This window comes from Vombatus ursinus, unplaced genomic scaffold (assembly GCF_900497805.2).
Source record: "Vombatus ursinus unplaced genomic scaffold, bare-nosed wombat genome assembly UNPS02015012.1, whole genome shotgun sequence".
Lineage (NCBI taxonomy): Eukaryota > Metazoa > Chordata > Mammalia > Diprotodontia > Vombatidae > Vombatus > Vombatus ursinus.
The window spans coordinates 793,709-805,683 of NW_020954790.1; the positions used below are offsets into that span (position 1 = coordinate 793,709).

Below are 11,975 nucleotides of genomic sequence, written 5' to 3' on the forward strand. Positions count from 1 at the left end.
TGTGTGTGTGTGTGTGTGTGTGTGTGGCGAGGTTGCTGTCTCGGGGTTCAGATGCTGCTTTTCTTCCCTAGTCCCCTCCTCCCCTCTCTCCCTTTCTCTTCTGGAGGTTGGCAGATTCTGAGAAGCCACTCTGGGCCCTCTTTCTGTCTGCTGTGTCATCTCCCCTGTGGAGTGTGAACACTCCATGCTGGTAGTTCACTCATCACTCAGTCAGCATCTATTAAGCGCCTGTTGTGTGCCAGGCACTGTACCTTTGGATGTTTCTATGCTTGTGTTTCAGAGTTTCTTCTCAGCTCTCATGCTCTTGTTCCATAGTTCTTTCCTTGAGCGTCCTCGTTTATAAAATCATTTTAAATCCTTTTTTAAAAAAATAACATTTTCTTTTAGGAATTTTAGTTGAGCTGGTGCCCACGTCTTGTTTTTCTTTAATCCTTTGCTCCTTATGGACGTTTTGGAGCTTTTCTCTTTCCGGGTTTGTGTCTGGGAGCCTCTGCAGCCGCTACCGCTCTTCATGGTGGGGACTTTCTTTGTTTGCTCATTCTTCTGGCTTTGTTCCTGAAATGGGACTTTACCTCAGGTCTGGGCTTTGTGCGTTTCTGAAGGAATGACAGAACTTGGTCCTGCCTTGCGTTCTCTTTGGCACTTCTGCAGCGCTCCCTAGGTGTTCGGTGCTGGCTTCTCCAGGGATCTCTGGGCGGCTCGGGTTGGGGACCCGCAGCTTTTCCTTGTGCCCTCAGCAGTTTAACTGAGGGCAGTCTGGTTCCTGTCCTCCTGATCTGAGCTTTGTGTGCTCCTGAGCTCAGTTTAGGTCAGGGCATCACAACTGCAGGCTTTCCCTTGGTTGGAGCTCCAGAAGTCTGCTGCTGTGTTGTTGTCCCCCTACCCTGTCAGCCAGCTGGAAGGCACTGCAGGTTCAGGTCACACGGTGGCCAGCACAGGCCCAGACCAGGCTTGGGACTGAATTTGGGTCCCCCCCTTCGTAGTCAGAGCCACATAGCCCTAGCTGCTGCTTCTGGCCCAGGACACACTTTCAGGCTGGGTCTTTGCTGGATCCACGAGGCCCACAGCCTGTCCACAGGTTGGCCTTTCTCTACCCAAGTCTGTGAGCAGGGTCAGAACCAGACAGCTGTAGGCTGGCTTCTGAGATAGCTCCCCACAGGATGTGTGATGGCCCCTTTGGGCAACCCAGCAGCCTCTGCCACCCCTCCTCCCCAAGTTCGCCTCTTCCCTGGGGATGCTCCTGGGACTACCCAGTCGCCACTCAGCCTGGGGGGTGGGGAGAGCTGAGCTGTCCCATCACAACCCCCCCCCCCAAAGTCCTCCTTCTCCTCCTTTTTCTCCTCCTCCCCAGGGATGCTTCTGGGACTAGGTGATCTCAGAATTCCCCGCTGCCTTTAAATCTTTGATCCTAATTATCAAATATTCATTCTTCACCTTGAATTCAAGTGGTCTCCCTGGAGCTCTAGCCTCTTCTCCAGATCAGCCATTTGGAACTGATCAGATCAGTCTACTGAGAGGTTATGGAGGTCGGTGGGGACTGACGAAAGGGCAGTGGAGCTGGAGTCCAAAGATGTGGTTTTCAGTTCAGTTTGAAGTGTTACCATTGTGACCTTGAGCAAGTCATCAAATCAAGCTGAGCAAAGAGAATCACACAAGGTGTGGTGACTTTGAATGTGAAAGCTCTTATGAGCTGAGTGAATGATTGCGCAGAGTGGTGTATATGGCTATAAGAATCATTTTTATATTGGCAACTTGAAGGTTTTACAGAAATGTTCCTCATAGCCACCCTAAAAACATAGTGTCATATTCTTATTATTTATTCTACCCTGTAAAGTTTAATGATCATTTTTCTCAGTGGATGAGTGATGGTGAAAAAATTTTTGTTAACTGAATTGGGTGAGACAGAAGCTGGAAGAATGGGGAATATTTATATTTTGCATTTTCTTTCAGATGGTGACATTAGAACTGGAACCAGTGAGTCAGCTCCAAAGCTGGGCCCTTCTGTGGAAGAAGCATCCTTTGAGCGACTCACAAGGGGTGGTTCCTGTATCTCTAGTTTCAGAAAAGCTGGAGCATGTACTTCAAGGTTAGAGGGACAGCCAGACAATAAAGAACAAAATCTTCATAAACGTGATACCCACAGAAAGAGCTTCAGGCTACAGCCAGGCCGAAGAAGATATCACCGAATCTGCTTAAAGAAGATATTTTCCAAGTATAACGAGTGTGGGAAACCCTTTGATTATAATTCAGGTCTTATTGACTATCGACTCATTCATGCTGCAGAGAAACCTTTTGAATGTAATGAATGTGGCAAAGGCTTCCGCTGGAGCACCGAACTTACCGTCCACCAGAGAATTCATACTGGAGAAAAACCTTATGAATGTAATGACTGTGGGAAGGCCTTCCGCCAGAGCTCGCAACTGACTATACATAAGAGAATTCACACTGGAGAGAAACCTTACGAATGCCTTGAATGTGGGAAGGCCTTTCACCAGAGCGCAGGACTTACACAGCATCAGGCAATCCATTCTGGAGAAAAACCTTTTGAATGTAATGAATGTGGGAAAACCTTCCGCCGGAGTTCACAGCTTACAGGACATCAGAGAATTCATACTGGAGAGAAACCATATAAATGCAGTGAATGTGGAAAAGACTTCCGGCAAAGCTCACAGCTGACGATACATAAAAGAATTCACACTGGAGAGAAACCTTATGAATGTCGTGGATGTGGGAAGGCCTTCCACCAGAGTGCAGGACTTATGCAGCATCAGAAAATTCACACTGGAGAGAAGCCTTATGAGTGTAGTGAATGTGGGAAGGCCTTCCACCAGAGCTCACAGCTGACTGTCCATCAGAGAATTCACACTGGAGAAAAACCATATGTATGTAAGGAATGTGGGAAGGCCTTCCACTGGAGTTCACGGCTCACACAACACCAGAGAATCCACACTGGGGAGAAACCTTATGAATGTAATGACTGTGGAAAAGCCTTCCGCCAGAGTTCTCAACTCCTTGTACACCAGAGAATCCATACAGGAGAGAAACCTTACGAATGTAAGGAATGTGGGAAGGCCTTTCATCGAAGCACAGGCCTCACACAACATCAGAGAAGTCACACTGGAGAGAAACCTTACGAATGTAACGAATGTGGGAAAACCTTCCTGCAGAAGTCATGGCTTACTGTCCATCAGAGAATTCACACTGGAGAGAAACCTTATGGATGTAAGGAGTGTGGAAAGGCCTTCCGCAGGAGCTCACAGCTGACTCAACATCAGATAATTCATACTAGAGAAAAACCTTTTGAATGTCACGAATGTGGGAAGACTTTCCACCAGACTTCTCAGCTTATTCGGCATCAGATAATTCATACTGGAGAGAAACCGTATATTTGTAATCAGTGCGGGAAGGCTTTCCGACAGAGTAAACACCTTACTCGACATGAGATAATTCATACTGGAGAGAAACCCTATGAATGCAACGAATGTGGAAAGGCCTTCCGCCGGAGCATAGAACTTACACGACATCAGACAATTCATAGTGGAGGGAAACCTTTTGAATGTAATGAGTGTGGGAAAGCCTTCCGTCTGAGAACAAGACTCACTGAACATGTGAGAATTCACACTGAAGAGAAGCCTTATGAATGTAATGAGTGTGGGAAGGCCTTCCGCCAGAGTGCCGGACTCATACAGCACCAGAGAATTCACACTGGAGAGAAGCCTTATGGATGCAGTGTGTGTGGGAAGGCCTTCCGCCAGAGCTCACAGCTTATTCGACATCAGAGAATTCACACTGGAGAGAAGCCTTATGGATGCACCATCTGTGAGAATGCTCTCTGCCTGAGTAAACACCTTACTCCACAGTACACTACCCAAGTTGGAGAGAAGCCTTAGGAAGGTAAAAACCATATGAATGTAATGAACATGAGGATTTCAGCCAGAGTACACACTATTACTTTATTGTAGAGAACTTATACCAAAGGAGATCTTCTAGATGAAGCAAGTCACTATCCCCTTTCCCACAGTGGCCATTCCAAACCATTTCCTTTCTCACGCCTCAAGCCTTCCATTTCCTCCAGTGTCTACACTTTCCCCCCAAGATTGAGTCTCACTAAATTGAACCGATTTCTTAAGTTCCACAACCATACAGTTCTTATAAATGTCAATTGCTTTCTCTTAGGCCTTTTAGTGACAGAAAATCACAAAACCACCTAAGTAGAGACGTGGCCCTCGGGTCATCTTGTGCAATCTCTATGCTTGGAAAAACCTTAGCTCGAACATATAAAACAAGATGGAAATGTTTCCTCTCTCAGAGAGTGCCAGTGTTAGAGCCGTAAAGGACCTCCGAGGCCTCTAGTCCAACCTGTTCCTAGACAAGAACACCCTCGACAGCAGACCTGACAGTTGGTCATTCAAGCTTTGCTGGAAGACCTCTTGTGGGGGTGGAAACCTTTTTGTCTTTATGCACTCCATTTCTGCACAAGCTCCTCCTATTACTTGGTTCTGTCCTCTGGTGTCAAACAGAAAGAAGTCCACATTCTAGTCTTTCAAATACATGACTGTATCTATCATGTTCCCCCATTGCTCAAATACTTGACAATACTGATCCTGTTTCTCTCTCCCCCAACCCAGTATCCAATAATCTGCCTGCTCTCTGCGTGATCTCTGGCTCCACTGATTCCAGCCACCTGAACTGAACAGAATTCTCCAGATGGTATCTGACAAGGGCAGAGTTAAGTGCCAGATGCTATCGCTAGACGCTTTCTCTAATCTCACTACTAATCAAATGAATACAAACTCCAATCCTTGATAGTCTGGCCTATCTAACACTGGCCCATATCCCTTCTTTGCATCTTGTGTAATCATCTCCAGAATCCTTCTGGTATTAGTATTCCCACTTTGTAGACGAGGAAATCGAGGCTTGGAGAAGTTATGACTTGTCCATGGTAACATTAATGTTATGTCTTCGGTAAGTCACTACTCACCATTTCAATGCCTTGCAATCTCCTTTCCCAACCATTTTGATCTCTCAAAGCTCACTGGGAAACCTCTTTATTGCTGTTCAATCCAAATCGTCCTTTGCCTTTAGTAGGTATTTCACAGTGATGGTTGCCATTTCCTTTTTGATAATCTCTTCTCATCTTTGGAGAGAAGCAGCTTAGCTTAGCTCTCTTAGCTGACCAGTGTTATAAACAAAGAACATGGCTTGTAAAATCCCTTTCTAACAAACCTGTAAGGTAGGTGGGGCAAATATCCCCATTCTATAGATGACATCAGGAAAGGCATTGAAGGATTTCCTGTGGTCCAGCAGCTAGTCAGTGCTAACGTGGAATTCTGATCTAGCCTGGCATTCTTTTCACTGTATCATGCTGGTATTCCTCCTTTATCTTTCCTTCTTTGTCTCCTTTGCTGGGTCCTTGATCTTTTCCCAAGTCCGAGAGGGAAAGCTGGGTGCTCTCCAAGGTCCTATCCTTGACTGTCTTCTTTTTATAATCACCTTGATGTCAGAGGCCCAGGGACCAAGTCACCCCTTTCTCTTACTCGCTGTGACCTTGGCAAGTCACCTTCTGGGAGCCTGTTTCCTCTTCTGGAAATGGGGGTGGGGTGGACTAGACCCCAAGTCTGGGCTCTAAACAGATAACCCTATAAATCCAGCCCTGTGGCGCTGTCATTTCTGCCAGAAGGACCGTGATTCTCCCAGTGTCATTTCTTCCTGATAGCTGTCTCCCAGCTGTGTGGAAGGTTGGCATCTGGACGTGCTCAAGGGGATCTTTATTCAGTCTAATTCTGCTTTACCTTTGTCAGGTACTTAGCAATGTTGTTAACCCGTTCCTTTGGAATACTTGCTCATCCTTTGCCTTTGGAAACACCACACTCTCTTCTCTTTGCCTGCCTCTTGGAGGTCAGAAATAGCAGGGCGAGTTGCAAAGAGGCCAGTTTCAGCTGGATACCAGGAAAATGTTCTGAACTGGAGCCAGCCCAAAGGGGAATGGGCCGCCATTTAAAGCAGCAGCCACAGTGAGCCCCCGAGCATGGCTGCAGGAGCACTTGTCAGGCCCCTGTATGGGGGATTCTTGCACAGGGGCCGGCCCAGGAGGCTGTGTGCCAGGCCCTGGTGAGGCACATGCAGAAGTGATACAGCCCCTGCCCTACGATGCTTTACTTTCTCCTGGGGGATACAACTCGTTCACAGAAAAGCAAATACAGGATCTCACATTGGGGAGGCCCTCGCAACTGGGAAATGAGCAGGAAGGAGGTGGCAAATGAGCTGAGCCTTGGAGGGAGACAGGAGAGGAGGGGGAGGGGGACGGTCTTGTTCAGAGAACAGTTGAGTATCTACTCCAGTTTAGCGGAGCGTGGGCAGGAGGGAGTCGTGTCATCTCCTGGAAAGGTAGTGGGGGAGCCTCCAAATGCCAAAGAGGACCTGGCATTTTGTCCTTTGGGGAAAGGGGCCACTGCAGCTTTACCGGTGAGTGATGTGGCCAGATCAGTGCTTTAGCACTGTCTGTCTGGCAGCTCTTTTAGCAGTGGGATATGAGTGTCCAGTAACGGAGGGGATGGTCGAGCAAATGGTGATCTGTGGAGGTGATGGAATATGACATTGACAGAAATGACAAGACATGAAAATGCCCAGGAAGTGACGGAGTAGGGAAAGTAAAGGCGAGAAAGCAGTGTCCACACTGGCTGCAGATACACCGACCACCACCACAGAATCTGGAGAATCCCCAGAGGAAATAAAAAGAAGTAAAGGGGATATTTTTGGATGATTTTGTTAAATTTGGTGCACACTTAAAAAGTACATATTGGAAATGCAGAGGCCATGGCAGGACCGGGTCGTGTGTGTCAGTGTTTTTGTTGATTATGAAGTTTAGAATAAAGAAAAGCACTTTCCAGTTAAATGTGATTAATAAAATTCACTGTGACAGCCCAAGTTTTCAAATTAACGTTAAAAATAATGAGGAGAGGTTCCCCGAGCCTTGTTGCAGGGACCTCCAGGTGTCTCTGATGTGCCAGTGACGTCCCTAGTCTCAAAGCATGGAGCAACGCGTGATTATTCTGGACGGCACTGGGGACCTCTGGGGCTGCCTGAAACCAACAGCCACCTAAAGACCATGGAGTTTCCCGGTTACTAGTTTGTGATGAATGTCCTGGCAATTGCTTCATTTCCTGTTCATTTTGACACAGGTAAAGCCCTGGTCCCTTCCTGCAACCCCCAGAAGACTCCATCTCAGGAAAAAGACAGCACCCAGAGGGCAGATTGGCCTGAAGGCTGTGGAGAAGAAAGGAGATCTGGGGAAGCAGTAGTAATAGAAAGAGGCAGGTTTAGGCTTGCTCTCAGAAAAACTTCCTAACAACGAAAGCCGTCCCCAAATTGGGTGGGGTGTTTAAAGAGGAGCCGGGGCCACAGCTGATTTAGGTGGCTTAACCTCAACTGCACTTTCAGGGCTGCAGACAACCCTTCTACACCCCCCTATGTAGCCTGCTATCCCAAGCACCACAGCAGATCTTCCAAACCTTTTCGTCCCACATCTGCCATCGTCCACTTTCTCAGCTGAGAACCTTATCTCCTATTATTTCACTGAAAAAAAAAAAAACAAAACCAAAACATGCCGTTTGCCAACCTCTCATCTCACATCACTGAGAGGCTGTCTACCATCATCTCCCCCACCCTTGTTTAACGTGAAAGCTGACCGTTTCTGCCAGGGTGCAGCATGCATCCAGCATGCACAAGTGACCCCATTCCCTCCTGTCTTCTCCAGCATACTTCAACCTTTGTCATTCCTACTCTCACTAATCTTTCATTTTTCTACTGGCCATTTCCCTGCTGCTTACAAACATTCCCAAAAAACTCATTTCCTCCATGCCACTCACCACCATTCTATGGCCTTCCTTTTGTGGCTAAACTTAGGAAGCCAAATGCAGTAGATACCTCCGTTTCCTTCTCATTTTTCAATGCTGCAGTCTGCTTCTGACCTCATCCTCCCAACAAAACTGCTCGTGCTTTGTTTATTGCCAGATCCAGCTGCTTTTTTTCAGTCCTCATCCTTGACCTCTCTGCAGCCTTTGGCCCTGTCACTTACCTTCTTCTCAGTGCTGTGTTCTCTAGGTTTCTGTGACACTGTTCTTTCTTGGTTCTCCTGCCTGTCTGACCCTTCCTCGTCTGCTTTGCTATGTCCACAGGTCATTCATCCAGGTCACTACTGATAACTGTGGGCCTTGTCCTGAGCCCTCTTCTCCCTCCGTACTATTTCACTTGGTGATCTCAGCTCCCGTAAATTCAGTTATCTCTTTCAGGTGATTCTCGGCTCTACTTGTCCAGTCCTAACCTTACTCTTAATCTCCAGTCTCTCGTCTACAACTGCCTATCCTACATCTTGAGCTGAATGTCCCATAGACGTCTTCAACTCAGCCTGTCCAAAACTAAACTCATTCTCTTTTCCCCCTCTTCCTAACTTCCCTGTTGAGGCCAAAGAGTCCTTCCGGTGCCCTAGGATTGTAACCCAGATGGGGCCCTTGACTCCAGACTCTTAGCCCCACATCTGATCTGTTGCCAAAGCCTGTCGATTTCACTTCCAGCATCTCTCAACTCTCCCTTCTCTCCTCTGACCCTGCCCCACCCTGGTGCAAGCCCTCATCACCTCACACCTGGGTTATTCTATCTGCCTCAAGTCTGTCCCTGCTCCTGTCCACCTCCATTCAGCCTTCAAAGTGACTTTCCTAAAGTGCAGGTCTGACTGTGTCACCCCCCCCCCCCACCACCTCCAAAACTCCAGCAAATTTCTGTCGCCTTGAGGATCAGATATAGAATCCTCTATTTGGCTTTTAAAGCCCCACATAATCCGGACCTACTTTTATAATTACCTTACTCTCCTCCATGTACTGAGATCCAGTGACTCGGCCTCCTTGCTGTTCCTCACCAAGACGCTCCATCTCCTAACTCTGCAGTTTCACTGGCTATCCATTCCTCCCCCCCCCATTCTTGGAATTCAGTCCCTCCTCATCTCCATCTCCTTCCCTCGCTTCCTTCAAGACCCAGCTAAAATCCCCCCCTCTTCTGTAAGAAGCTTTTCCCAATTTCTCCTTAATGCCAGTGGCTTCCCTCTGTTGATTATCTCCAACTTATCCTGAGTTCAAATCCAACCTCAGATATGTGCTAGCTGTATGACCTTGGACAAGTCACTTCACCCTATTTGCCTCAGTTCCTCATCTGTAAAGTGAGCTGCAGAAGGGCATGGCAAACTCCTCCAGCGCCTTTGCTGAGCAAACCCCAAACGGGTCGTGAAGAGTCAGACACAACTGAAGCGCCTGAACGATACCCACGATCCTGTCTGTGTTTTGTTTGTGTATAGTTGTCTGCATGCTTCCTCCGTCAGACTGTGCGCTCCTTGAGGGCGGGCAGTCATGTCTTTGCCTTTGTACCCCACTGCTTAGCGCACTGCCTGGCGCATACTAGGTGCTTAATAAATGCTTGCTGACTGGCTGCTGTCGTCTCCTTCCTGCGTATGGTGAGAGTAGGTGAAATATTTGGCCTCGGATTCACAAGAATCATGGCATTTCAGATTTGGAAGGGATGTCATTGGCTGGCTGGACCCTCAGTCTAACACCCGGATGCTGGAAGATCACTTCTGCCCTGGAGCTTGCTTGGGAAGCAGCACCGGGCTCTGCCCCGAGGGTGCAGGACTCCTCTGAAGCCAGCCCTCCTTCCATTTACTTCCCTGCGGGCTACAGCCACTATTGCCTGCTGATCTGTCGTCTTCCCCGTTAGAATGCAAGCTTCCTGAGAGCAGAGGCTTTCTTTTTGCTTCTTTGTGTTTTCCCAGTGTTCTAGCATGTGCCTTGCACATAGTAGGTGCTTAGTAAATATTTCTTGCCTGCCTTGGCCATCTAGACCCATTGTTGGAGCCTGGAGAGTATGGGACTAGGCCGGAGACTGAGCATTGAGTGTGGAGAATGGCGAATTGGCGAGCCTGGCAGGACTGTAGTATGCGTGCAGGGGACGTGTGTGTAAGAAAGCTAGAAATGAGAAGGGACCAATGTGCAAAGTTCTAAGTGCCCAACAGCGGACTGAACATACATTTGATCCTGGGGTAAAAGGTGCCACGGAGTTGATACAGGTGAGGAAACTGAGGCAAACAGGGTGAAGTGACTTGTCCAGGGTCACACAGCTAGGAAGTGTCTGAGATCAGATATGAACTGGGGAAGATGAGTCTTCCTGACACAGGCCTGGAGCTGTACTCTGTGCACCATGGCGCCCCCTAGCTGCCCCTCCAGGTCCTGTGCTCTGTGCACCATGGCGCCCCCTAGTGGGCCTTCCATCTCTATAGTCTCTGATTATGGTCCAGTCAACCCTGGTCTCCTCGCTGTTGCTGACAATCCACCTCCCATGTCCAGGCCTTTGTCCTGGCTGTGCCCTGTGCCTGGAATGCACTAACTTTCTTCGATGATCTGCTGCCGATCGCTTGGCATCTTTTCTGCGTCCTCATGCATGTGCATTTCTGTCCTCCTCTCCCTCACTTTGGGGGTAGGGGAGTGTACCATGCCTATGCATACAGCAGGCGCCTAATAAAGGCTTGTTGCTCGATCCCAGGCCCGACTGTGTGCTCCGCACTGTGTCCTGGGCAGATCATCCAGATCCTCCTCAGGCCTTGGCTGTTAGCACAGACAACGAGGCTCCAGGGTCCTAAAACGCCGCCCCTCCCAGAGGCACGTTGCACTCCTCCCGGACCTGACCAATGGGAGCATCCGCTTGCCTTGCGGGCGTGGCCACTGCCCAGCGGCAAGAGCAGACTGCGCATGTGCGTCGGCAGCATCCTTGCTCCTCTCACCTGCCGGAAGTTGCCTGACTCCTCCGCCGCCGACCCCGCCCCAGTTCCGCCCTCGCCTTCGGCCTTGGCCTCCACTCGCTCCTGCCCCGGGATTCGGGACGAGGCCTAGGCCCAGCGGCATTGCTGCTGGAGGACAGAGCCAGAGCCCCAGAGGCCCCATGCGCGCGTCCCCCCTCCCTTTCGGGCTGAGACGGAAATGACGTCATCGGTGAGCCTGAACCCCGCCCGGAACTTGGGATTCCTCCAGGCTTTCTGGGAAATGTATTCCCGAGGCCGAGGCTGCACGTGCGCATGCCCGGAGCCGGCTGCCGAGGAGGGGCTTGGCCCCTGGCTGGGCTTAGGGGAGAAGCTTGCGGGAGCTGCCCCGCAAGGGAGGAGAGAGTAAAGGGTTAATTATTAAAAAGTTGTGAAAATAAAGGCGCTTCGTCCAAGTGGACTGCGAGCACGCGGAAAGGAGGAGGCTGTGGGCGAGGGGCGGGAGCAGAGGGACCCGGAGGAGAAGACTGGCGCGCCCCCCACCGTCCCCCTTCAGTAAGGAACGTAGCAGGATGCGCTTGAAAGTGGTAACTTGTCAATGTCGCTGTGCGCGGCTCAAAGGCTCCAACTCATCCGGGCTGTAGACGAGCGCTTCCATTTCTGGTTGCCTGACTGCAGGAACGTAGAACTGGCGACTTCACTTAAACAGGGGTTAATAAAAGGTCCTCGTTTTTTCCATCGGAAGCCCCAACGGCGATCGCCAAGGAGCCGCAGCACAAAACAAACCCCAGATTGCAGAAACACAGGCAGCCGTTTAAAGGCGCACATTTTATACCTCACTGAGTTACCAGAGGACAGAGGCTTGGCATGCCTTTAGAGCGAATTTCGTCTTCATCGGGTCACTTGATTTGTTAGCAAGCCTCTGTGAAGCACATACTAGGAGCGAGCAAAGTGCTGGCAATGTGAAATAAGCAAAAAGAAAGCCAGGCCCTGCCCCCAAAGAGCTCCTGTTCTAATCACAGAGCTATCTACTATACTGCCTCTTCATGGGGGAAATTCTACCTTGAGGTGTGCCTGGTCATACAGATCTCTATTACACTACCTCTTCATAGGGGAAAGTGTAACTTGGAGTGGGCCTAGTCACAGAGCTCTCTGTTACACTGCCTCTTCATAGGGG

The 11,975-nt window shown here is 49.3% G+C and overlaps 1 protein-coding gene across 3 annotated transcripts in view; it reads left to right on the forward strand.

Annotated features, from left to right (window-relative positions):
- The window catches only part of LOC114030760 (zinc finger protein OZF-like), a 47,065-nt gene that overhangs the window by 8,550 nt on the left and 26,540 nt on the right, over positions 1-11,975 (forward strand). Inside the window, exons 4-5 of one of the 3 annotated variants that reach the window (XM_027845637.1) lie at positions 1,951-3,834; positions 6,243-6,252. In XM_027845637.1, coding sequence (XP_027701438.1) covers positions 1,951-3,834; positions 6,243-6,252 — 1,894 coding nt within the window. Of the gene's footprint in view, positions 1-1,950; positions 7,556-11,975 lie in introns of those variants that run through there. The other 2 variants (XM_027845633.1, XM_027845632.1) reach the window with 2 other exon arrangements.